General features: G+C 39.7%; 2 protein-coding genes across 2 annotated transcripts in view; one reads left to right on the top strand and one right to left on the bottom strand.

The window, feature by feature from the left end:
- Window positions 1-10,300, top strand: part of NID2 (nidogen 2) — a gene marked incomplete at its 3' end in the record, with an annotated part of 60,279 nt that extends 49,979 nt beyond the window's left edge. The window contains 8 exon segments of the mRNA XM_080808232.1: window positions 3,305-3,526; window positions 4,137-4,306; window positions 6,522-6,651; window positions 7,099-7,270; window positions 7,762-7,919; window positions 9,131-9,254; window positions 10,145-10,260; window positions 10,263-10,300. Of these exon segments, the coding sequence (XP_080664358.1) occupies window positions 3,305-3,526; window positions 4,137-4,306; window positions 6,522-6,651; window positions 7,099-7,270; window positions 7,762-7,919; window positions 9,131-9,254; window positions 10,145-10,260; window positions 10,263-10,300 (1,130 nt within the window).
- A 1,068-nt stretch (window positions 10,301-11,368) lies between these two features.
- Window positions 11,369-26,977, bottom strand: RTRAF (RNA transcription, translation and transport factor). Its single transcript, XM_080808229.1, has 8 exons — window positions 26,826-26,977; window positions 25,173-25,297; window positions 22,667-22,766; window positions 17,529-17,615; window positions 16,553-16,641; window positions 14,105-14,173; window positions 11,812-11,860; window positions 11,369-11,696 (listed from the first exon to the last, which is right to left on the bottom strand). Exons 1-8 carry the CDS (start codon window positions 26,884-26,886, stop codon window positions 11,542-11,544), a joined length of 735 nt encoding a protein of 244 aa, XP_080664355.1. The 5' UTR covers window positions 26,887-26,977; the 3' UTR covers window positions 11,369-11,541.
- Window positions 26,978-27,600: the final 623 nt, after the last annotated feature.

Here is a 27,600-nt window from a genome sequence, read left to right as displayed (position 1 = left end):
GAGGCTTCTTCCTCCTAGGAACCCCGGAATGGTCTGTGCACACCTGTGTGCACATTTGTGTGACAGGGACGGACATAGGTACATACGTGATCACTGCTGCACCCTGGGCTGTGGCCTCACACTTGTCCAGGACAGGCCTGGAAGTGGAGACTGAGTGTGTCGGTCAGGCTGAGGCCATTCCCCTCCATCTGTTACGGCAGCTTTGGGAGCATTTGGAGCAAGAGGATCTTGCCAGACCAGCCTTTCATCCCAAAGAAAAACTGCCTTCCCGTATTCCCCTCTATCCCTTCACTCCACTTTCGGAATTGCAGTGAACAGTATGAAGGCCACTTTAGTATTGATGGGAAAAAGAGGTAGGACACCTGTGGGGGGGGGGGTCCAGCTAGTTTGCTCTAAGCTAATCACCCCAGCTGTCTCCAGCCAGGCCTGGCATGTCGACAGGGAACCCCCACCTGCCAAGGCCACTGTCAGAAGAGGTACAGGAACCTGTGATGTTAGCCCATGCGGTGACATGCCGATGGTGAGCATGTCTGTTACCGTCTGAGCGCTCCCCCTGCCTCCCCTCCACCGTCTGGATTGTTCAGAGTGGGAAGACTTTTTTTTTTTTTTTTTTAATACAGAAGAATTTTATTATGAAGAACATAGGACTGAATTGAAACCTTTTTAGCCAAAATAACTCCTATAGCCCTGAGCCTGCTAGTCACAGGTCCATTTCTACTACTGAAAAAGATAAATACTAATCTTGACTTTTCATGTACGAGAGTGAGAAGAGTTGGAGAATTACCACCAGTTTTGATCCCTTCGGTAATACCATTATCGCTGGCACATTAGGGCTTCTAAGAGTCATACAGGTAAAAATTGGTAATGCTTGATTCCGATGTATGTCCTTGTTTCCACAGTGACACTCCCAGTTCCTCTCTGTCCCTATTTTTAGGAAAAGATTTTGCAGGTCCAAAAAAAAAAAAAAAAAAAACCCACCCAGAAATACCCTGTTTCACTCCTGCCTACTCTTTAAAAAGTCTTGGTTCTGACTCCATCTGGGATTTAAAGAAATCAGATGGTTGGGACACGCCTTAGGGAACGGTTCAGTTCTGTTACACTTACTAAGACAAGCATGTGTTAAGGACAGTGATTCAGAAGGGAGCCAAGAGATTGAGAAGTTAACGACTAAAGGAGGGACGTGTTCTCTTGTGCACACTCTTTCCTCATGGCCCAGACTTCTCTCTTGGTGCTGGTTCGGCCTTGGCTGCCATTTCTGACTAGTCACCTCTGTATTAATGGGGTTGGCTTGAAGGGAGGGAAAACACTCTGTGTCCAAGATTTCAAAATATTTAAAGCCCTGCCAACCAAAAACAGAAAAGAAAGAAAACTGGTGATTTAAGAAGGAGCTTCAAATAGTAAAGAACGAGAGGAAGGCACACATATCAATGATGTGAGGTGCCCATTTCCCAGAGGCTGGGTGTGCTGTGTCTGCATTCCAGTGAGCTTTGCCTCATTGGCTGGTCCCCTGAACCAAGAATGTCCCCTCTGAGTTTGCAGTGTGGGCCGGGGGCAGCGTTGGGAACTTCTGCAGGGAATCCCAGTATGAGGTGGATAGCTAGTTTTTGAGGAAGTGACATTTCTCCGTCTGGGGTCTTTGAGACACCTCTCGGGGAGGAAGCGAGAGACTGTCCTTCTCCATGAGGTCTTAAAAAGAGCTTGGCTTCCCACGGGTCATAAGCTATAGAGATGACCTGAAGAACATCCACGTCCCCCAAATCCAGCGAGTCTTGTAGTTGAGCTGGTCGGCTTTGGGCTCTGAGGATTTTACTTAGCACCCTCCTGCTTTCCTAGAGGTGCACTTTGGTATTACAGCCAAAGTGTAATGTTTCCAACTTTGTTCTTTGAAGCCATTGGAGGTTTTGACCTCCAAGAAATCACTATGTTTTAAAGGGACTCTCTTCCTGGCTGCTGGTAGTTTACACTGGGAGGCAGGAAGGAGAGGGTAGGTCACACGAGTATGAAAGCTTTGGTAATTATCCTAACGGGAGACCATGGGGCTTGGACTAGGGTCATAGGGGTGGATGTGGAGAGATTGATTTTCTGAATGTATTTTGAAGGGACAGCTGACATTTTCTGACCTATCAGATGTGGAGAATAAGAGAGAAAGGTGTCAAGGATGATTGGGTTTGGATAATGGAAAATGGAGGTGCTGTTGACTGATAGGGAAATGTCTAGGAGAGAGTTGTCTAGGGCAGTGTTGATGGTGGAAACCAGGCACCCTGTTTTTGTTTTTGTTCTGAGATGTATGTTACACATCCAGGTGGTAGTATCAAGTAGGTACTTGGCTATATGGTTCTACAGACCACAGGCTTTCAGTTGTACAAATTAAAGGAGAAGCACCTTCTATTTTAGTTCCTTTAGATGAGCCTATGCTAGATGGGTGGACGAGTTATCTAAACATCCTGCCGCAGAGTCCCCGCAGACTGAGAACCGCCATGTTTGTGACAGAGTGACAGCCACGTGGAAGCAAGGCTGGGAGAAATCAGCTAGAGAAACTGCTCTGCAAGGGCTCACAGGTTAAGCCTGGTGGTGAGCTGAGAGGGGGAACAGAGAGAGGAGGATGCTGGAGATGGGAGGGGGCAGAGCTACATGGCGGGAAGCTGGAACCTACTGGAAAAAGGTTCAGCTCTGAGCCAAAGGGCTTCCAGGAACTGGAGTGCCAAACAGTCAGCAGGGAGCTGTTGGCCCCTTTGTCTGCTGTGTTCACCAGTGCTAACAGCAGCAAGTCTTACTCTGTATAGTTTTCCAATGAGCAGACACGAGGGCCACATAGGTAGAACACTGAGGGATAGTTTCTAAGACACATGACCAGTCTCAAGATTGCCTTCTTGGGTGTGGGTCCTGGAGCTTGCACCAACTAGGAAAGAGTAAATATTACCTTGAAATATCACGTGGGCCACTGAGTCCCTGAGGAGGGTTCCCACCAAGTGCTCTGTTAGCAGAGGCCCTGGGCCCAGGCGGAGTAGTCCCCATGAACCTCTCCCGGCCTGAGCATGCCCTACATGATCTTCCCTCCTCTGGCCCTCTACTGATGTGGCTGGCCTTGATGACAAATCCTCTTGGCCCAGGAGACTTTCCTTCTCCGGATTCCTGTGGAGAGCTTCTTAGAGCACTTGACTGTTGCGGTCCCGTGTCCAGGGGCTTGGCCGAGGCTTTGCTGGCGGACACTAGGAGGAGGGAGGCCAGGTGTGGGGATCTTCAGCCACATGCTGTATTCTGTCCTTGGCTCACCATCAAAGGCTTTTTGTCCCCATCTGCTCAGAGCCCACCCAGAGGCCCCGGACCGTCTGTGAGCGCTGGAGGGAAAGCCTGCTGGAGCACTACGGTGGCACACCCAGGGATGACCAGTATGTGCCCCAGTGTGATGACCTGGGCCACTTCATGCCCCTGCAGTGCCATGGGAAGAGTGACTTCTGCTGGTGTGTGGACAAAGATGGCAGAGAAGTGCAGGGCACCCGCTCGCAGCCAGGCACCACCCCTGCCTGTAAGCACCCGGGGACTGCGCCCATTCGGCACACCGCTTGGAGGGTTTGCTGGAGGTCAACTGCCAGCTGTGGGTGAAGGTGGGGGAGCCAGGGGGTCACCAGGTCCAGTGAAAGAAGTCACTAATACACTGTGTTGATTTACATTCTGGTCTACCCGAGATCCCAGTTTGGATTTCGTGTTTGGTTTTGTCATTAGCAGTTTCTGTAGTGAGAACATCTGGAACTCCGTTCAACATGCAGTTACTCCTCCTACCCAGCCCCGGGGTGAAAGGAGACACGTGTCACCCTGGGGCCCCAAAGAAAAGCGGACACAATACTGGCTAGTTTCTTTCCTTAAAAAGGAAAAAAACCTCTTGCTTTGTTCTGAGGGAAATGTTTTGTTGTCTTCCTCCCTAGTAACTGGCAGTGTTTTTATATAATCTTTCGGGGGGGGGGAAGCCTAGAAATTAGAATTTCTTTTAAGGAACATCTGGAACACATCTGTCTAGGGTAAAAACCTTTTGATGTTTCTGGAGGTTCTGCTATGTGGAAAGTAACTTCTTCCCCTCTCCCCACCTACCCTTGTTTCCCATCCTGTTCTTTATACCCTCCTGCTCTTTGCCACGGCAGGCATCCCCACGGTTGCTCCGCCCACAGTCCGGCCTGTGCCCCGGCCTGACGTGTCCCCTCCATCTGTGGGCACCTTCCTGCTCTATGCCCAGGGCCAGCAGATCGGTCACTTGCCCCTCAATGGTACCAGGCTTCAGAAGGACATGGCCAAGACCCTGCTGTCACTGCATGTAAGTGGATTTCGGCTGTGGGGGGCGGGACTGCACAGGGCTTTCAAATCACAGCAAGGGCCAGAGGTAGAGGGAGGTCCTGGAGGGTTTCTGGGCTATAGTCCAACACTGTCATAGGTCTGACATTGCTCTCACAGGAAGTGGGGGTACTGTTGCCAGGAGTCACATCTCACTGGCCCAGGCTTTCTCTGGTGGTTCATGGGGTTTCAGATACATGGAGAGGGAGTTTGAGATTTGTCAGGATACTGAGGCAGTATGACGAGTCAAGACAAAATTGACAGAACCTTGACCCAAGTCCCCAGGATCCTCTCCATGCCAGACCTCTCCAGAGGGTCCAGGAAGACCACCCAAAAGGTGTGGTTTCTGTGGTCAGTTGAGAATCCCAAGTGGAAACAAATTAATGACTGCCTCATTGTTGCAGTCCCCTCCCCTCCCATTCTGGTTCTGTGGATCAGTGTCTTCTCTAACTCCTTCACAGAAGCTCTGGGCAGAGGGCTGGGAAAGGAGCTTTCCCTAGATGCCTGTTGCTTCCTGGGCCAGCAGCATCCCTACTGTCAAAGCACTCCATTTTGGAGGAGCAATTTCTTCTCTAAAATGGAGAAAAGAGAAGGGAGTTCACCAAAAAGGCACTGCCACTTATAAAGGGAAGCCATCTGATTCCATTTCTAAACCTCATGCAGCAGGTACTTGCTCTTCTAGGGTACAGAACAGTTATAATGTCCATGTTTGCCTTTACTTCTGGAACAAAGCTTTTTTTCAGATTCCAAAGAAAGTTTAGAAGCAGCCAGTATTCAGAGGAAGATGTGTTTTTCCTTAAGATTTAGGTTTTGTAGTCGTGCTGGCAAACACGGGCATGCTCCTGTGCAAGTTTCTCTAAAAGATGTAGAAACTGAGAAATTGCCAACACCTCAGTCTAACTATCCACTGAGTCTGACGGCTGTGCAGCATTTCTGAACTTGCCTCTCCTAGGGTGGCGGAACTGACAGAGTGTAACATGGGCTGTAAGCATGTCTTGGGGAAATTTATTTAAAATGACTTATTCTTCCAAGAAACTCTGAAATCAAAACATGGCTTTTAACAGATCCCATGATTCCCTAGATCAATGGAAGCTGACATGGATGTGCACTCCTGCCTGACACAGAGGACTTTTACTTTTCAAGTAAAACACACTTGACCTTCAGATTATTACATATATACTGCCTTTTCCACAGGAGCCAAATCATGCTTTGTTCGGTGTTTTTTATATTGACTCCTCTCCCAGAAGCATGTCCAGTCAGCCCCAGGAGGCTCTGTTAGGCAAGCCAGGAACCGGTGTGACCTCAGGGACAGCCAGATGGCCCCTAGATGTTGGCTTTGCACATCTGTTCAGTTTCTCAGATCAGGAGTCGGAGTTGGAAATTGTATGAAGCAAGTACTGTGCAGTTCTGCAAAGAAGTATCACAGCCTAAGCATTTGAAAAAGAAGACTGCTTTTATTTAGCAATAGAGGAGGAAAGATCTCCCTAGCCAGAGGTTTGGTGACCACCAGTCTTCAGTTTCTTAACCCACCCAACTGAAGACTTTCTTTTACATAAGCATACAAACCGTTTGCTTCATAGTAAGGCAGCAGAGATAGGGGTGAGGGAATTACGCTTCAGGGAGAAGATCATATTCACAGGGGAAGAGGGAGTAGATTTTGTCATCAAATGTTGGTGAATTTTGGAAAGACTTTCAAGAGTGCTGATACCATTTGGAAGGAATAACAGATTTTTTTTGCCCGGTAAAACATTAAGAACTTAATTTGCTGAGCCTAACATTTGTCCTTTAATCACTAAAGGGGCTGATTTTTTTTTTCATGAAGTCGTTTTATTACTGCTGACAGTAACAGCGCTTATTAAGCACTTGCTGGAGACTAGGGACCGATCAAGACACTGTACAGGAATTTACGGTATTCATTTTCAAAGCAGCACTATGAAGTAGGTACTGTTATCTGCATTTTGCAAGTGAATAAATCCAGGCATAGAGAGGTTAAGTCGCACACCTAGTCAGTAGCCAAGCCTGGCTGGGCCCCCAGAAGTCAGCCTCCAAGCCCACTTGTGTAACCATGCTGCTTATTAGCTGCCCGGGAGACTATATTACGGGGTATTCCCTACAGCCATGCGTGCAGCTGCTGAAAGCAAACTCCAGGGAAATGCAAAGTTCCTAACTCTTCCAGTTTCATGTTTTGGTCCACAAAGGGCTCCATAGTTGTGGGAATTGACTATGACTGCCGCGAGAGGATGGTGTACTGGACAGATGTTGCTGGACGGACAATCAGCCGTGCCAGTCTGGAACCAGGAGCAGAGCCTGAGACGATCATCAACTCAGGTTAGTGACTTTATCCAGAAGACACTTTGTATTTCATTTGACTCTACTAAGTGCAAAAAAAAACAAACCAGTGCCATACAAGTTGCTTCACTGAGAGGTAACATACCAGCCCCTCTGTAAACACACATTCATATGCAAGAAACGAGAAGGTGATTCTTACTCTGAGCCTGCTGAGAAATAGGGCTCCCAACAGAAAGGGCTCACAGTAGGAACTCAGGGTGGCCACAGCTGCTGCTGCATATGCCTGGTGCCATCGGGCCAGTGGGTGTATCAGTCTAGAGGAGAATAAGAGGTGGCAGAAAAAGTTCCTCTGTTAACCTGCTGCTTGCAACTGAGCGCCTCTCAGGACTTTCTTTTTTAAACTTTTCAAACCTAATAGATCTCCCTGCTTCAGGTTCCCTTTTCATACCTGCAAATGCTCCAGTCCTGCCATTGTTCTATTTCCAGGTCTGATAAGCCCGGAAGGACTTGCCATCGACCACTTCCGGAGAACAATGTACTGGACGGACAGTGGCCTGGACAAGATAGAGAGAGCCAGGCTGGATGGCTCCGAGCGCCAAGCCCTCTTCCACACGGACCTGGTGAATCCTCGAGCCATTGCTGTGGATCCAATCCGAGGGTCAGCTGGGCTATTCTCCTGCTACCTAGAGATCCTATTCTGAAGCCCTTGGATTTTAAATGCCTTGTGGAGAGGGTCAGAACAAGATGTAAAAGCTCCAGTGCATGAATTTAACAGTATTTACATAGGATCTAATAGGTGTAGACACTGTTCTAGAAAAAGACAAGGTCTATTCTTTCATGAAGTTCATACTCTAGAAGTTAAGTTAGTAAACTAATGAATAAACTAGGAAATTATTAAGACTGTGGTACAATACATAGAGAATTCAGAGAGTATGTGAGAGGGACTAGGGGCTGATGCTGATCTGATGATCTGGCTAGGCTCCCTCACATTTAACCTGGAATGAGGTGGGTCTCCTTTAGCAATGCATTAGGAAATCCTAGTGTTGAAATCCTAGGTTTACCTTCATTAAATGCTGGAAGCAACCAAAACTCAGAGACCGACACTTATTTCTTAGACTGCATTTTCACTGTATTTAATTTATCCCATAGCAACTTGTACTGGACAGACTGGAATCGAGAAGCTCCTAAAATTGAAACATCTTCTTTAGAAGGAGAAAACAGAAGAATTCTGGTGAATAAAGACATTGGACTACCTAATGGTTTAACCTTTGACCCCTTCTCCAAACTGCTCTGCTGGGCAGACGCAGGTATTACTGATGGCAGCGAACACACCGCGCTCCCTTACTGTGGGAGCCGCTCTCTACCTCAGATTTTACAGCAAAGCCAGATCCCATCACATAGAACTTCTGGCTTAAATTTTTAACAGTACAGCACAGAATCTACTCCTTTAGTTGGTGAATAAACTGTTAAAGAACATTTTGTATTGGTATTTATAATCTTCCTTGAGTTTGGGGGGGAGGGCGGTGGTCTGTGATTTAGGTGATAATTTGAGGGCTACTACTATGTCCAACTCATTTTTGTAATGCTTGCCCACAAACACCTGGCCTAGTTTTTAAAGTAAAAAGAAATTTTACTGCTAAAACTGACAAACTTAGATAACTGAACAAAGTTTTCTCTTTTTTTGCCAGTATTAGAACATTTTTAAGTATCTGTTGCTTTACCAGTCAATAGGCTATCATGGTGAGGACATTTGGAAAGTGATGTGGCAGCATGGCCTTCAGTAGTAAGTCTGGGTTGCCAATACCCAAGTTCTCTCTTTCTGTAGTGTGATTTCCTTATTAGAGCAATTTGAAAAAAATGCTGTATGTCTACTTTCATACTAAAAAATATGAAAAGGTTCATTCTTAGAGTTTATAATCTAACAAAAAGAATTATAATGTAGATGAGTTGCATTTTTAAAAACTATTTGAAATTTAAAGCCAAGTTCCATAAGAAACTTGTTTAAGTATTGCAAAATTTTGAAGACTGCTTCCTTTACACTGAAAAACATGAGCCATGTTACCATTTTAGCCACTTTTAATTCCTATCTAGGAAATAAGAGGTCTTTAAAAAATATTTAAGGATTTTAGTTAAAAGGCATTATACATTGCTTATAAAGGGCAAGTATTTATCTAGATACTATGTTTACAACAATTTATAAGGTGAGACTTTAAATAGAACAAAGTTTATCTCTAATGTCCAATTTTGGGAGGAAAAAATGCAATCCTCTCTTCCAAGAAAGGATCAAGAGTCTAAATTCTAAAAACTAGAATGCTGTTAAACAAACTGAAGACTGGTAATAGAAAGGAAAATTTTAGTTTCTAATTTGTATCACTGCATTGGGAATAAAATGTCTTATTTCCTTTTCTACCTTTGTTTCCTTTTGGAAGGCCTCTACCTGCCACAATTATTTTTGGCAAAAAATTTTCTTTCTCATGGTATGAAAGGATCTCATTTTCCCTCCCTGATGTTTTAAAAGGAACCAAAAAACTGGAGTGTACGCTTCCTGATGGGACTGGACGGCGTGTTATTCAGAACAACCTCAACTACCCCTTCAGTATTGTTAGCTACGCAGATCACTTCTACCACACAGACTGGAGGAGGTGAGCCTGACACACCCTGGCCAAGCCTGAAAAGGCAACCTAGTCTGGAAGACATACCACCATTAGTAGCATTTTACCTAATGTTTCTAATGACTTTAGTAATTAAACTCTCCACTGAAGTTTTCATTATCTCTTAATTAGTAGATAACATTGTTCAAGTGTTACTGTTTTTAAAATCATAATGGTATTGCTCACAGGTTGCTTAAAAATGGCAGAGATGATACTAAACTGTTTAAGAAAGGAAGTACATTAATCTAAATCTGATCTTCAGAGAATAAAAGACTATACTTAAGTGGGACCATAAGGTACATTAGCTGTATGATTTAAATTGATTTTTAGAAAATGACATTATGTACATATTAGTTGTCCACCTGGGAGAAGGAAAAGTACTGTAATTTAGACTAGTCCTCCAAGGAGGGATATTAAAAACATATCTAGATGTCTAAGCCTTTCTACCCCATCCTTTGCAGTCTTGATTTAATTGGTCTGGCAGGAGGTCCAGGCATCAGTATTTTAATAGCTCCTCGAGTAATTTGTTTGGCAAGAGCTGAGAAGCACTGATTTATACCAGTGGTTCTCAAAATTTAGGGTAGCATCAGAATCATTCCAAAGGATTGTTAAAAGAGATTGCCAGGTCCCATCCCATAATTCCTGATTCAGTAGGTCTGAATTGGGGCCCAAGAATTTGTATTTTTAGCAAATTTTCAGATGACGCTGGTCTGGGGACCACTTTGAGAACCACTGATAGAGGAAAATCTTTGAATCTAAAGGAGTCAAAACACATTTGGTTAAATTAAAAAAGATATTCTAGAATGCTGGCTAGCAGAGATTTTCTATTGAAAGTAACTTTTTTTCTATCCCACAAATTTACTCTTCCTTTCTGTTACCAGGGATGGTGTTATATCTGTAAATAGAGACAGCGGCCAGTTTACTGATGAGTATCTCCCAGAGCAGCGGTCTCATCTCTACGGGATAACTGCAGTCTACCCCTACTGCCCAGCAGGTAAATAAAATGCTCAGGTTGCTCCTTTGGACCAGCAGGGTAGAGAACAATGTATCTGGCAACTGATTACCCTTGGCTCAAATACAGCTGCTGCCACTGACACCACTGAGAGCCACTTTGAATGGGAAAGTTAATGGCCAACAGTAAAGAACAGTAAAGACTGTTCACCCTTAAGTCCACCTAGCTTGACCATACACAAAAAAGATCAGCCTATTAGGATATGTCCCCTTTAAAATACTTGCTGTGGCAACAGGATTATAAAATATTCACCCACTGTTCTTTTCACCTCTGCTCACAGGAAGAAAGTAAACATGGCATCATAAAGGACTTGGAGTTTACAATCAGAATCTGGACCCTAAAGAACATTTACTGCAAACAAAGGTGAAGAAAGTGGAAAAAGGAATTGGACTTAGAAGTTGGAACACTTTCAGTACAAAAAGACTATCTTGTGAAAAGTTTATACCTCAATCTTTACTACTGTATTTTGAAAAACAAAAGTTACTACAGGTTTTAAAAAGTAACAATTTTAATTATTGCTTATTAAGCAATTTTTTATAAACATTTCTATCCTATTTAAAAGGTCAAATGCATTCAACAAAGAGCCAATAAGAATATGTTAAAACCCTAAATCTAATTTTTGCTAAGAATTCTTCCTGGCCAAGTAATTAAAGTAGGATGATCAGTATAAAGACACAATCCCAAGGATTATAAGCCTTGATCTAGAGAAGGCTATGCAGAACTGGTGGGGGGGGGAAAAAAAACTTATTTATAGTTTCCCAGCAAAAGTTGGTTTTTTTTGTTTTTGTTTTTTGTTTTTTACCTCTGTATCACTGCATTTCTATTTATATTAAAAGGTGCTAGAATGTTTCAATTTGTATCTAATAATCCTGTAAGTCCCTCTATAGTTACCCACAGAAGTTACTACATTTTTAAATACCAAAGATGTAACAATTCTCAAATTTTCTAGATTACTCCAATAAAATATTTTAAGTTTTCCTATGATTTGAGGATCTATATGGTCTATATAACAAAGCTGGGGGTTGGCATGTACCTCAACCACAAAAGAGGATGATTAATTATACAGACACAGAAACATAGCAGTCAAAAAAAATCCACTTTCCTGAACTTTATTAAAGAAAAAGCAATGATGGTAAATCTCGAGAACATAGTCAAATTTCTAGGATTCTTCCCTTGAAAATGTGACATTTGATTTCCAAACACATGCCAGAGCATACATGGTTCCCAATAGTACTAAGTAGGTGAGAAGCTGAAATCCTAAAATGTTCATCTTCCAACTTTCCCCAGTCTGTGGTCTGTCTTTGGATCAGCAATAATTGCCTGAACAGCTACTATGGCTTCATTAATTTTTGTCTGTAGCTCTCTGAGCTCTTCTATATGCAGCAATCGCAGAATTTGAGCAGCTTCATTAAGAACTGCATCTATTTTATAAGAAAACTGCATTAATCAGTATTCAAGACCATTTACTTGCCCATTTCTCCCCCAAATATTCAGCTAGTCTCTAAAAATAGTTTGAGTTCAAACAAAATCACTCACCTCCTGTGTCAAAACCAAGAATATGTTTGTCTAAAGCAACAGGCAAGCCCTTAAAAAAGAAAAGGACAAAATGAAACTTTATAGTTAAGAATCATGTTCTTTTCTCATCTGTAACTGAAAATCAGCTAGCTGTTCTGTTAACCCTTTTAGCTGCAGTGGCAAATGGGGTGGAGAATGTTGTCTAAATTTGCCTTTTGAGGAGTCAAAGAATGGCCTCTGCGTGTAGTGGGAAGCTAGTTCCATCCCCCATTCCCTCCTGTAAGACTAGGCATATAAAGCAGTCGTTCCTTTCACAGCTACGCTCTGTCACTGCTGCTATGGAAGGATAGATGAGCAGGGCTGCTGCTGTCCTGTTTTAGCTCCAGTAAGCAGCAGAGTACAGGGCAAATGGGATAGGATTATTTTTAATATTTCTGAGCACATTAATTTGTCTTTATACAAAATCTAAAATATGTATTACTTTTCTTTCAGCTAGCATGATGATTACCAGATTACCTAGAGTTCTTTGGAAATTACTCTGAAATCAAGGAAAATGAGCAGACTCTAAACCATTTAGTTACCCCATCAGTACCTCTACAGAGTTATGCCAAAGACGGCAACCATGATGCTGAACTCTATGGAATTCACAGTAACAAGAACAGGCAGTCTAAACTCTGCTGATCATACTATATAAAATCTATACTTTCAATGTTATAAAATGCTAATAAGCTGTCACTACTCGATTCTTGCCTATTAATACAAACCTACCCATACTCCAACTACTTTAAAATAATACATTATATAAGTGAAGAAATAAACAGGCATGTAAATTCAGCAAGCAAAACTAACAAGTAGAATTGCACTGAGTGGCTTTCTATGTCAGTCTTGTTTTCATTTTATTTGCCAAGAGACCAAGGAACAGCTGCCCTAAAGATCTTGACCAAATGCCCCCAAAGCTAGTTATGGTTATAAACAAGAACATTCACTGTAAGAACTTCTCCTCTATATTACTATTTTGCATGGTATCTTGAAGGGACACTAACTAAAGACCAGGAGCACTGAAAATTTTACTTTCCAAACAAAAGCAAAAAGATCTGGCTATGCCCTTATTTGCACTGCCTTCAAACCAAAGGCACTGTTTTGCTGCATCAATGAATGCACGAATGATTTTATTATGCCAGAACAATTTGCTGTCTGTTCTACAGTGTGGGTGAAAGAAGCTGATCTTTAATCCAATTTCCAGTGGCCTAATCCATACATAATTAATAAGCAATAAAAGCCTTTAAAACAAACAGTGTTTTTTAGGGGGAACTACACTGCCCTGGCATTAAAAAACCTTTTCACACTGCTGGGCCTTGCTAAAGATGGGATCAGAGGACAAAAGACATTGGGGAATTAGGAGAGACAAAAAAGGACCGGAATCTAGAATGTCCCTTGTGCCCAAGACATTCATCGCAGTATCTATGCACAGTAAGAAGCATTATCAGACAACTGCAGACGCTGCTGCTAATCCCTGAGGACATTTCTCTACACAGTCCAGTCAGTGAGACTTCAGGGGGAATTTGAATTTCTAGTGCACTTCATCTAAAATATTGCAGAATTCAGGGAAAAATAGGGTGTATGGTTTCCTTAGCCTACAAAGTAGGACTGAAAAATGACAGGTGCAGTCACCTGTACCCAGGAACTTACACTCTAATATAGCCTCTATGTCCCTACCCCTTCACCTGGGCTGGTCAACTAGCTCATGTAGGCCTTCACACACAGATCTTTGTCCCTAACTACCGTAAGAGCGCTGGCTCTTCAATCAGACTGCCTGAGCTCGACCACTTACCAACTAGGTGGCCTTAGGTAAATTACTTTCTCATAAGTGATGCTAAGAAATGTGAATAAAATGAGAACAAATTTCTCTGAAGAAACAAAAGAGAAAGGACAGGATTTAGGTCAAAAGAAGGAAATTAATAAAGATAACGTACGTTCTATTTTCCAGCAACTAATCAAAATAACCCAGTAAATTTTGCAAGGTAAGTACTCTTAAACAATTGGGCACGTGCAATGGTTTGTGCTGGTAGACTGTGGGTATACTACCAATAACTGCTTTAAAGTATGAAATAAGTTTATTTTTCACTCAATAATGGCTATAATTTGCTTAAGAACCAAATTCAATCCCACTGAAATAAGCTACCCTTTCTCCAGGCAGTTCTAACAAAGAATGGTTATCTTAAGCAGATACAAACAAAATTTAAACTCATGACAATACCAGAAGAAACTTTCATTAATAATTAATCTAAAATTTATTGGAAAAAATAATGCATACCTCTTTCGTTTGATTTGCTTTAGCAACTGCATCCTGTGTCAGGCGCTCCTGGACCAAAATGCGAATTGCCTAAGAAACGCAAAAGTAGTTTTTATTTTTTTATTGGCTGTTCACCTTTTCTGCTCTGATTCTAGAGAATAAGGATACCCAATTTGATGAAGTTAGAATTACCTAGTTCATTAACAAAATTAGCCAATAAAAACAAAAGCGCTGACAGAATGAAAGTGTTCATTTTAATACTTTATAATGTGGAAAGATGCTCACAACAATTAAAAGCATTTTTTGGAATAGGTAATTTATATGCATGAAAAATCGTAAAAAGGATACGTGGTTTAAAAGAAAGGGGGGGGTCTCCTTCTTACCCAAGCCTCAACCATCCCTCTAGACAATCACTGGAACCAGATTACTGTGTATCCTTACAAGGATTCTATTGTATTACAAGTATGCTCAAGCATAAATGCGCACATACACGCAAACTCCTGACACAAAGGGTAGCATATCATATACACTGTCCTTGACTTTTGTTCACTTAATTATAGTAAAATGTTTTCAGTTCCCTCATACGACACTTTTTTTCTTCATCACCAAGGTGTTTTATTATGGCAGACACAAGTGCATTCATGTGTGTACCTACACACACTCAAAAACTAAGGTTTTTTAAAACGAAATTTTAATTAGTGGATAACAATTGTAACTGAAGGGTAGGAACTTGAAAACTTACTAATATAACAAGCCAAATGCTACATTTAAAAGCCATTATACCAGTCTTTAATAGGAGTCACACATTTATTAATCAGTCCAGTTGCAGAATAGTCAGTGATGTGGCAAACCTATCAAGAGGTTTTCCATCTTGTCATGGATTGTTTGAATGCTTCATGCAGCTTACAATTTTATAAAGCTTTTGATTATTGATTTATACCTTTCCCCTTTGGGTTTTTAAAGTCTAACAAAAGCACGCCAGGTATGCTAGTCTCTTTGTCTTCTCACTCAGTTTATGATTAAAAGTGACATGACCACTGCACAACCGTTCCAAAGCAATTTACATAATTCCTGAGTAAAGAACGAAACCTTGAAAGAGCTAAATTTCAATAAAAACAATTTATCTCATTTTTTGAAGTTTTAATTTATTTATTCATTTAAGTAATCTCTACACCCAAGTGGGGCTCAAATGCATGACCCTGAGATCAAGAGTCACATGCTCTCTACTAAGCCAGCCAGGCAACCCAACTTTTTGTCTCTTGGCATCCAATATGAGTTGAGAAAATCTGAGTTAACATGCAGATTCAGTATAGAGAATTATAATAATCTAGAAATAGTTTTTCTCTTGTTACAACTATCACTTAGTACATACAATTCTAAAAAGTAGAATAAGTTACGGCTAATCTCTTGTGGGTAAAATGGAATTTAACTATAAAATTTACTGCAAAGTAGATTAAGGTAACTTACATGTATAAGGTATAGTCAAATGCTTGTCAATTTCTCATAAAATCAGTAATAATTTCTATAATGATTTCTAAGTCTGGAATCTTAAGTATCTTAAATACTACTCCTGTCCCTCCATACTGGCCCATACTGTCAAAGTTATGTGACATAATCTTCTGAAGTAGGAGTATATTCTTCCACTTAGAAATAAGAGACCTCTTTCAGATCATTGAGTTCCCTGAAGTACAGATATGAACTGAGTGGCCTATATAGGATGGGGACTAAGAAAACAAAAATATTCAGTCCTCAAAGAGAATCTGGGGTATTTTTTTTTCTTTAAAGATTTTATTTGTGAGAGAGAGCAAGCATGAGAGGGGAGAAGGTCAGAGGGAGAAGCGGACTCCCCATGGAGCTGGGGAGCCCGATGTGGGACTTGACCCCGAGACTCCAGGATCATGACCTGAGCTGAAGGCAGTTGCCCAACAAACTGAGCCACCCAGGCACCCTGGGGTATGTATTTTTGACCAAATCTACCATGACTCATTTGGCATTTTCTATTATCTTAGTTAATACAGATCACAAATCTTTAAAAGGACTGACTAAATAGAAGTAGGGACATACAGGAAAAAGAACAGACCACATGGTCAGAGTGCCTAGATTAAAATTCTGGCTCTCTCATTTTCTGTGTCATCTTGGACATTACCTATCCTCTTTAGGTCTAAATTTCTTTGTATTAAAATGAAAGGATACCAGCATCTACCTCCACTACCTCCAGGATTGTTGGGAATGAAATCCTCTTTGCCAAGGACTGAGCACAGTAGCAGGCACAAAGTGAACACACTTTGGTATTAGTTGTTATTAGATAATCTAAACAGACAAAATCATGAAATCTGCTTTAAGTACCACATTCCTCCACATTCTGGCCATTTAGTCATATATCTATGTCAAACATAGGTAATTTTTAGAAAATGAGGTTTTTCTTCTCCATATAGAGTTTCTGTCAAGAATCAAGAATATGAAACTAACCTTAAGCATTACCAGGTAATCATCATGACGCTGAATCTGAAGAAGGTTAGCCAAAGCCATTACACCAGCCTTAAAATCAGGATTATTTACTATAAAAGATTAAAAATGGAAACTTACAGCTCTGCAAGCATATAATTATAAACACATATATAAACATATAAACTTACAAAAAACATTTTTAATTTTCCAATAACAAGGAAAAAAAACTCTTCGTTTTTAAAACCGCTGCTGCTGAGAGCAGTGTAGGGGCATAGACCATTAGGTAAACTGATGAGGTCAATGTGTTCCCTATTGATCAGCCACATTGACCAAAACCATAAATTACCAAGTTAACTCATGTTAGGATGGTGCTGTAACTTTTTCTGCAAGGCACATTTACATGGGACTTTTAAGTAGTATTTCTTCCCAAAGCTATTAATTTTAAACTAGATCCCTTCAGTGGACAATTTTCCCAAAACCTTTTCTCTAAACAGCTGTAGTCTGTCCAAGCAGCATACTAATTCATAAGGGTAAGGAGCTTATTAATCCATGAGAGTAACTTGTAAATTATAAGTCCCAATTAATCTATCATGAAAGAATACTTTAATTATTATAATACAATCTTTATACTTTTAAAAAGAGAATACTTAAAGGTATCTGGAAATGAAGATGACAAATTTTACCACTTGTCTCATGTCATTAGAAAAAATATTTTACGCATCCAGGAAGGCAAATAATCACCACCACGATTAAATACAAATCAGACCCCCAAATCAGTATGAAGAAATCAAAGAATAGCATTCTAACATTCAGATATTCAGCTATATAAGGAGGAAGAAAACATACTGTAAATGCAATAAAAACAACAGAAAATAAAACATCAACATAAAGCATTCCTAATTTACTAAAACCAAGTCAACCCAGGCTTCCTCATTCTAGGAAATAAAAAAACATGTAAGGGACCAAAAATGTTGATGATATGCACTTACATACTTACCATCCAAATTGATCAATGGCTCTGCATTTTTAGCTGCATTGTCAGCATTTTTTGTGTTATCAGGTACCAAGTCCTTGTATTTTTCAGCTGTAAACACAGGCAAAAATACAGTTTGTAGAACTGTACCTTAAGGTAAAATCAACATTGCTTACTTACGGAATTTAACGGAGCCAAACTGAGTATAAGCATAAGATAACTCACCCAAAGTTATTTTTATGCTATAAAAAAATCCATTAGAAGGCAATGTGATTGTAGCTTTCTGATTAAGCTAAAATGATTACTGAAATATCTATACAAATATCTCTTCATTAACATTTCTAAAAGTAAGACATTTCAAACACCATCTACATTTGAGAAGAGAGGGTGTGCATTTACAGTTTGCTCAGAAACTTGGCAGGGGTAGAAGAATGGAAGGAAAGTAGGTAGAGGTTACATGAGATTAAATACAGGCTTACTAAAAAAGTTTTTTTCCAAATTTTTTGAATGCCATATATGGAATCCAAAAACCTTGTCTTCTAAAAAAAATCAACACTTCAAATACACCATCATCAAAAATAAACCTAAATTAATCATATGGAGACCTGAAACTCAGAATTCCAAAGGCAGCTTTTATTACTTTCACTTGAGAAATACCTAACAAAACTTAAAAAGACTTTACAAATATACATATTTAATAATAATTCACTAAACTTAATGGCCCAAGATGCCATCTTTGGTTACAGTGCTTCTGTGATTTCTAAGTGAAACAAGAGGGAAAATAAAAGCATCAAACTTTAGGTCAGACAGGGGTTAGCGTAAAGGAGTTCCCACTGGCCAAAACTGGAACAGCATGAACATCAAAACAACAAAAAAACATTGTGCCCACTGAGTAAAAGAAGAATCCATGTATCTACACTAATTTAAACAAAAATAAATTGGAGAGATAGTGGAGAGAAGAGAAAGCGCCTCTTTACAGCAAAAAAGCCAACAAATAAATGTAAACAAATGATGAAATTAGAAAAACACCTCTAGCAATCATTAAGATAGTAATTGACTCAGGCAAGAAAAATCAAATGGAAGCTAAAGGTAAAGTTAGGGCTCAAGTTTGAAGAGCAAAAGCATACTAACATCATCTCAAAGTATCTCCCCACAAGATATGTATTTATTACAGAGGGGAAAATATTAGCTTTACAGTAGAAAAAACCTTATCGAAGTCATCAGAACAACATGACCAGTAACAGGGCATATCACTAACTTAAACGAACACATTAGTTCTGTGTTATTCTTAACAAAAGTACAAACCTTGAATCTACTTATGAAGAAACCTCAAACAAACCCAAACTGGGAGACATTCTACAAAATGAATGTCAGCATCACGAAGCACAAATAATGACTGAGTAAATGTTCCAGATGATAGCAGGCTAAAGAGATACAATAACTGAATGAAAAACATGGTCCAGGACTGCTTTTGTTTTTTGCTTTTATAGAGAACATTCTTGAGACAACTGGTAAAATGTGAGTTGTAACTATATATAACAGTATTGAATCAGTACTTTAATTATGTAAGATGCTGTCTTATTTATTTTCTGTATATGTGCATTTAAGTACATAGACAATAAGGCAAATGAAGTAAAATGTTAACATTTGCAACATATGGAAATGTGAAAATTCTTTGTACTATTTTGCAACTTCTGTAAGTCTGAAATTATGTCAAAGTTAAAAGAAAAATATTTTAAGTCAGATTTTAATCACCTTAATTGACAAGCTAATGAAAGGATTTAAAAAATGTTAAGGCACAGATAATAAAAATCCACAATGGTTTCATCAAATAATAAAAAATTTGAATACCTTAAACATCAGAAGAAAGCAACATATTAATGCAAAACAACAATAGCACCTCCTGTTGATAAGAGACAGTATTACTACTTTAAACCCTTTTCCAAAAAAATTACAAACTTGTTTTCTAGTTTAGACTTTAAATATGCTTTTGATACTACTTACTTTTCAACTATAATTCAACTAAAGTTTCAAATAAAATTCAACTACAATTTTTCCATATCAAACATTTACCATATTTCAGATGCAAACTCAGTTTTGTTTCGTTTTGTTTTTTTCACTAAAAAAGACCATGCTATTATGTACTTAAATGTACTTAAGAGCAACTGTCAACTGCAAGGACATACAATCATATGGCATCTACTGTGCTTGGTACCTATGTAACCTAAACTGCACTATTATAAAAACGGGACAAGTGAAATAAAAGAAGGGTAAAACAAAAATAAACTGAGATGTGAAAATAATTTTGGGGGGGAATAGCTGAAAAACACTTTGGAAAAGCTGGAGAAAATTTTGTTGCAAATTAACTAACAGAGTTTCTACCAACTCAGACCACAACAGATTTTGCTGAAGACCCTAAAAATCAACTAATGCTACCAAGGCTTATGATTACATTTATTTATAAATAAAGAGAATCACAAGTGTTTTCTTTCTAAACTAAAACTGAAAGTAAAGAGCTTAAAACTTTCCTTAAGATTTCTGCCATAAGGCTTCTGAAATTTAAGTCTGAGGAACCAGCAAAAAAACAGCTGGTTGATGCTCCGTATCAGTATACATAAGCATTCATACACTATATTCATCAAACATTTATTAAAGTTGATAAATACATCTATTATATCTGAGAAACTATGTCTGATACTGTGGCAGTAAAATCATGACTAGTCCCCTGCCTCTCCACCCCTCGGCTCCAAGATGTCCATTATCCCAATTTCTGGAACCTATAATTATGTTATGTTATGTTACATGGCAAAAGGGACTCTGCAGGTGTGATTAAATTAAGGACGCTGAAATGGGGGATTATACTGGATTATCCAGGTGGGCTCAATATAATCAAAGCATCCTTATAAGGGGGGGGAAGAAGATAAGAGTCACAGAAGATGTGACAAAGCAAGCAGAGTCACAAGAGAGATTTGAAGCTGCTACGTTGTAACTCTTAAGATAACCCGGCCAGAGTCAAGGAATGCACGCAGCCTTAAGAATGCGAAAAAGACAAAGAAATGGAAAAAGCCTCTAAAACGAACTAGCCCTGCAGACAAACTGACTTTAGCCCAGTAGGACAGATGTTGGACTTCTGACCTCCAAAGCAGAACTGTAAGATAATGAATTGTCTTAAGTCACTGAATTTGTGGTAATTTGTTACAGCATCAATAAGAAACTGGTAGAAGTACTACATAGGGAAAAAAAGCTGAGTATCAGCTTTTTTAATTTAATGGGGCAAATAAGACATATAAACAAAATGGCAAGTGACGAATGACAAAAAATATACAAGGCAAAGAGGTATGAAAGTTGAGAAAAAATATTACTGTTGCTAGGTGCCATTTAAGCTGGATCTTACAAGCATGAATAGGATTTAGATGTGTATAGATAGACTGACATAGCATAATGGCCAAGGAAAAGTGTAAGCGAAGAAATCTAGGAGAGATAAAAAGATTTAAACAGGAAACAGCACTCTTATAGTCTGGCTGGGATGTCAAGTACGTGAATACTGGTTAGATGCCAGTTATCAAAGGCCCTGAATACCAGGCCAAAGGATCTGGAGCTCTTTTCATAGAAAAAGGGAAAGCAATGTTGTTTCTGAATATATAATAAGAGATTCTTTGAAAGCAAAGTGTGGCATTCTAAAACATTTATGTTTCAAAATGTAAGCCTGGTGGGCCATGAGGATGAAAACAAAGGATGACACTAACGGGAGATGAGTCTGAAAAATACTACAATAATCTCAGCAGAAAATGATAAGAGCCTAAACCAGGGTGGTAGCAGTGGGAAAGAAGAAGAAAAGGTACAATGGACATCAGAAAAGATGGATGGTGACAGAATGGGAGGAGAAAGAAGACAATGATCAAAAAGGCTTCAAAAGGGGGCACTTGCGTGGTTCAGTTGGTTATGCATTGGACTCTTGGGTTTCAGCTCAAGTCATGATCTCATGGGTCCTGAGGCAGAACCCTACCTCGGGCTCCATACTCAGCAGAGAGTCTGCCTGATGTTCTTTCCCTCTGTTCCCCCACCACCACCCCCTGACTCTGTGTGCACACATGCATGTTTTCTAAAATAAACAAATCTTTAAAAAAAAAAAAAAAAAAAAAAAGGCTTCAAAAGCAGAAGACAAAAAGGACTGGGAACTGACAGCCAGATAAAAGAGAACAACATAAAACTCAGAAGATGCAGGTACAATTAAGATAATTGGATCTTGCATCTAAACACTGGCAGGCCCTTCAACATGAAATAGTCTAATAAGAGTTTTACTAGAAGTTTACTGGAAATTTTTTTAACTACAGGTACTAATATTAAAAAGTTTCCAATATTATTTTTTTAAATATTTTATTTATTTATTTGAAAGACAGAGATCACAAGTAGGCAGAGAGGCAGGCAGAGAGAAAGGGGGAAGCAGGCTCCCCGCCAAGCAGAGAGCCCGATGTGGGGCTTGATCCCAGGACCCCGAGATCACCACCTGAGCTGAAAGCAGAGGCTTTACCCCACTGAGCCACCCAGGCACCCCGTAATGTTTCTAATATTGTAAGTGTCTATAATAAAATAATGTGAAACATATATAATAAACATATTTTGGCCTATAGTACCTATTGGCATTAGATCTATGTTTCAGTCTCTTGTGAAACTACCTGCTGCAACCAACACTCTGAAATCCTATCAATTCTAGGACTCTAACAATTTAATCCAGAAGGCTAAGGTGCAGACTGTGAAAGACAGCAAATTTACCAATTTAATGTTACTTTGTGAGAAGACAAATACCAGGAAACACCATTCCCAAATTCTAAAAGAAAAATCTAAATACCAATGAAAGATAGTTGCTTTTAATGTCTTACGATAAAAACAAAAAAACAAAAAAAAACTTTTTTGAAGAAAAGTCTTTCCTAGACAATTTAGGAGTTACAGGGGATGAGAAATGAACACAGAAGGATGGTTATGAAAGTAAACTTTTCAACAGATGCTAAAAAGGAAAATGAGGATGTATAAAACTTAAAATGAACCAGAGGTGAAACAATGTAAGACAGAGAAACTCAAACTGTAGGTCCCTACTTTGAAACACTCCTTTTGTTCCCTTTCCTCTTCCTCTCTTTAAAACACAAATTCCCCACAAAACATACCATTATCTCCATATTCAAGTCTAACAGCTAAACCAAGAAGCCAGTCAATTGCTTCTTGTCGATCTTGAATCTTGAAAGGACAGTTAACATCTTTGAGATACTGTGAAGAAAAAAAAATATCTAGTTTCATTATTACTATAATGTCACAGAACAAAAAAAATGGTAGAGTTGAAAGAGATCTTAGTTTGGATCTCTAAGAATATAAACAACATTTACATTACTAAGTTGTTGATGTAATTATATAATCCAAAGGAAGGAAACATTTAAGTGTACCACTTAAGGAAAAAAAGTATTTCCATCATGCTTTTTGAAATTTTTACTTTTGGAGATTCCAGGTAGGACGCCACTGATCTAAAACAACTTCCTTATTTTACGATGAGGAAAAAAGGCCTAGATATTAACACTTGCCAACAGTTACACAACTTGATTGAGGACTTGAACATAAACTTTCTGATTCCAGGTCTGAAAACACATGAAATGATTTAAAAACAAACAAACAAAAAGCTTCCAAAAGAAGAATATACAAATAAACCAATTATATCTAAACCAAGTTTTCATATTATGGAAACGCCACTGAATACAGTAAGCCACGTGACACATGTAGAATGTAACCAAGCATTTTAGATGATTGCCAGAAGCTGTATAGCCAAGTGACCACTGTCCTTCAAATGGGTCTCTTAGGAGCTAAAAATCTCGTTTCAGGAACAATGCTATTAGTCAAAACTTCTACAACTCCCCTTGGATATCCTTTTGGCCCTAATTAATAAATCAGTACTTTTTAGCTGTAACTCATTTTCTAACCAAAAATTTCATACCCCTGCTATAAACACCTCATTCACAAGATAAGGTCATGATGCAAAAAAAAAAAAAAAAATGCAAAAAACAAAAAATCCACCTTCAAAGTATAAAAAATTACCAATATTAAAGATATCCAAAATGTCTCATGATCTGAAAGTAATTCCAAAAGTTATGAATATGCTTTAAACAATGACATCATCATTCCAAAGAGACCAACTTGAAAGACGGTATCTGTTTGGATTGTAAGTTCCAATATATTTAAGTTATCCTACTTTACTATCATTTCTAGGTATTTTTCGTTAGAAAAATTTTTATTCTTCAAATACCTTTCTGTGAAACTATGTGTTGTTTCGCACACATGAATGGTCATGAAATGTGATATAAACAAATATAAAATCCTAACAACATATTTCCAGGTCTTAAAAATACCAAAATTTCAAAACAAAACAAAACAAAACACCTTTTTAAGAGCAAAAGAAAATAATCCAATAGTAGTGATAATGGTAGTAGAGGCAGGGGAAATAATAAAGCATATAGCACTTGCTATGGGCTGAGCATAACTATATATCACCCATTAACAATACACACCACTACTCTGACATAAGAACCACTGTTATCCCATTTATTGACAACACAGAGACACAGAAAGCTTAACGAAACTTGCCAATGGTCATAGAATTAGTGTGTAACTTACACAATTCCCTAACTCATAAACTCTTGATTCTAAAGAGAAAGTATAAAAAATTACCAATATTAAAGATATCCAAAATGTCTCATGATCTGAAAGTAATTCCAGAAGTTATGAATCCCTTTGCTGTAGCAAATAAAAATTTAGTCAATTTTCATATATTTTTTTTAAAGATTTTATTTATTTATTCGACAGAAAGAGATCACAAGTAGGCAGAGAGGCAGACAGAGAGAGAGGAAAGGAAGTAGGCTCTCTGCTGGGCAGAGAGCCCGATGTGGGGCTCATGACCCGAGCCTAAGGCTCATGACCTCATGAACTCATGACCTCTGCCTAAGGCAGAGGCTTTAACCCACTGAGCCACCCAGGCGCCCCCAATTTTCATATTTTTAAGGGAAAATACCTTACTCTTCAAAGTAATATAGCTGATTAAAATGTTTAATACAAATGATGATACTGGAAAATATGATTTTTATTCTAATTTGAAAACAATTCTCCTTTCTGCAAAAATGTTACTACAATTAAACTAAGTCAATGGGAAAATTATTCTAGCCACAAAAATAAGCTATATCCACAGACCTTTTCAGGATTATTTATATTGTACACAACAATGGACATCTGTGTATGTTAAACAGAACCACAAAAGAGAAATAATCTTAGTTTTCAAGCATGTTTAAGTGTCTCTCTAATAAAATAAGTGTGTTATTGCTATCTTTTAGTCTAGGAAAAAATCTAATTTTGGTCACCTTTACCATTTATAGAATACATGTGACCACTTATTTAAGAAACCTCATAGTGTTTCCAGACAAAACTTTCAAACACTGAAAACTTGCAAAAGGTAATATGATTTGTTTTAAAGACAAACATAATAAAGTTAAATCCCTGAAATCCAGCTTTTCTAACACTGATCATTTTTATTTTTACTTATTTTAAAAGAACAAAGTAATTTTAAGCTTAACTGTCTTTATATAATTTTTAGAAAAGCTCTCTGTACTACTTTTGTTTAACTTTCTAATTCATTACCTTTTCAAAGAACTTGGGCCAGTCACTGCTGTGGATGTTTCTTAAATTACCTCTGTCTTCAATCTTGTAGTGTCTGATTTTCTGGTCTTCAAGCCAAACAATAAAGTTTCTAAATTCTGTTTCATCTGCAACAAAAACATTTCATAAATCACTAGAAGCACTAGATAAGAACACTTTCTTCTAACAAATAAATGGTCTCGTGGATTTTTTTTTTTTAAACTCAAAGAGTAAATTATCTGAGCTGCCTGAAGTAGGAGCTGAAAGTGCAGGTTTTGGATGAATGGAGTAATAAATATTCTGTTCAAATTCTGGCCTGCATTCATATTCCCCCTACAAACGCTCAGTGGTTGTGTGAACTTGGGCTAATCACCTTAAATTATTGTGCCTCAGTTTGAGTTACAAAATGAGCATAACAGGACTTTCCTCTTGGGGTTGTTATGAAGATAAAATAAAGATAATAGCAGCGTCTGGCACATAGTTTTGCTATTTAAGTGTTGGTTATTATTCCACTTCTTTTGAGAGGGGAAAATGAGGGAGGACTGGCCAAAGTTAAATTTATAGCAAAATAAGAGTAAAGTACAAGAAGCTAAATGACAACACAGAAGAACAGAAAATACCATTGTCATTTACTGTCATAAGTGCAAACGTGAGAAAAGTTCATTCATTTAATTCTCCCACACCTTCCTGAGAAGGTAATATCCCCAATTTACATATGAGAAAACTGAAGTCCAAAGATTCAAATCTAGATCAAAGCTCTACTGCTACTGACCCTTTTTTATTAAATAAAGCAGAAAAACAAGGTTCTATACACTGATATGCTTCTACAGGAGATCAACAGAACACCCTTATACTGCTCAGAAACCATTTTCAACTTCAAATTCAAGCTTCCATTAGAAAGTCTTGAGAATGATACAATGGTCTTAGTACCCCGGGTTGTACAGGATCACTTTCAAAACTTGTTAGTCTACCGAAGGCCAAAAACTCTGGAAGACATGAGAGAAGTGACTGAATAACATGTACTGAATAACGTGGGTACCAGTGTTAATGCATTTTAAAAGTTTAACGCTGAGAAATCCCAAATACCTTTCCATTTACAATTCAACCGCCCTGATCACCCGCTATTAACTTTTCTGCACGACTCAACAAGCCTGTTACTGTGCGTGCTTATCCCAACACTGTCGGTCCTGGACTAACTGTGCACTCTTTTGATCTCAAACTGCTGGGTGGGGTTCCATTGAACCCACCCCGCCATCCCCCTAGTTCCTGGGAACTAGTCTCTAAGTTACTCAGCACCTTCCCCAGATTTCAGCAATGTGCTTAAAGTATCGCCCAATTACCAGAGGAACCACGGAGCTGAAGGGCTAATTGAGAAAGCGAATACTCTCTCGTGTGCTAAGGGTGTGGGTGAGGGTTGCTGGTTGGAGTTTAGCAAGTGCACAAAGTGGCTGTGCCCAGGCAGGAGTGGGTGAGGGGGCTCCGAAGCCAAGCAGGGGCGGCGGAAAACGGGTGCTTGGCAGCTGGGCCAGAGGACCCCCCCGCCCGGGGGGAAACAAGGCCGCGGAGGGTCCGGGTGGAGAGCCCGGGTGAGGGCGCTGAGGGGGCGGCCGCCGACGGGGTCACAGACGCGCGGCCGGCCTGGGACCGCCGTCTCACCTTTGCAGTTGAAGCCAGCCGGGTTGTGGTAGTCAAGGGCCGTCAGCTTGCGTCGGAACATGGTCCCCGCGTCTCGCTCTGGTCTCCCGGGCTTCGGCCGGGAGAAGACAGGCGAGGAGGAGCGGGCGGCGCAGGCACCGGCGACGCGGCGAAAGGGCGGGCAGGCGCTGGGACGCTCCGAAATGACGGCGGCCCTCGCCAATCGGTGCTTAGGAACGGCGGAGCCGGCGAATGCCCACCAATCGCGGCTCTGGCTGGGGAGGCGGGACCACGTCAGGGCACGTCGACGCTCAAATAAACTTTATTGTCAGCTTCCTGGTTGTACAATAGGCAGAAAGCGGCTGAGAAGCCAGTTATCCCGTGTTCCGAGCCAGTTTCCTCTTTTTTTTCTTGTCTTCCTGAAAGAGCAGGCAGAGAATAGTAAATGTAGAATTTTTATTAGCCATTCGTCCCATTGGGCCATAGAAGAACAGTTTAATATTTTTAATGTGTTCATTCATTCATTTATTATATGTCTCCCAGATAATAGGTACTCTTTTTCTTTTTTTTTTAAGATTTTATTTATTTGAGAGAGAGCGCGCTCGCTAGAGAGAGCACGAGCGAGCGGGGACGGCGGGGGGGGGGCGAGGGGAGGAGAAGGGAGAAGCAGACTCCCCACTGAACTGGGAGTCCCACCTCAGACTGGATCCCAGGACCCTGGGATCATGACCTGAGCTCAAGGCAGACATTTAACCGAGTGATCCACCCACGTGCCCAATAGGTGCTCTTCTTACAC

Source organism: Martes martes, assembly GCF_963455335.1.
Source record: "Martes martes genome assembly, chromosome: 7".
Lineage (NCBI taxonomy): Eukaryota > Metazoa > Chordata > Mammalia > Carnivora > Mustelidae > Martes > Martes martes.
The sequence above is the reverse complement of the archived record's forward strand: the minus strand, read 5'-3'. Positions and strand labels throughout refer to the sequence as shown.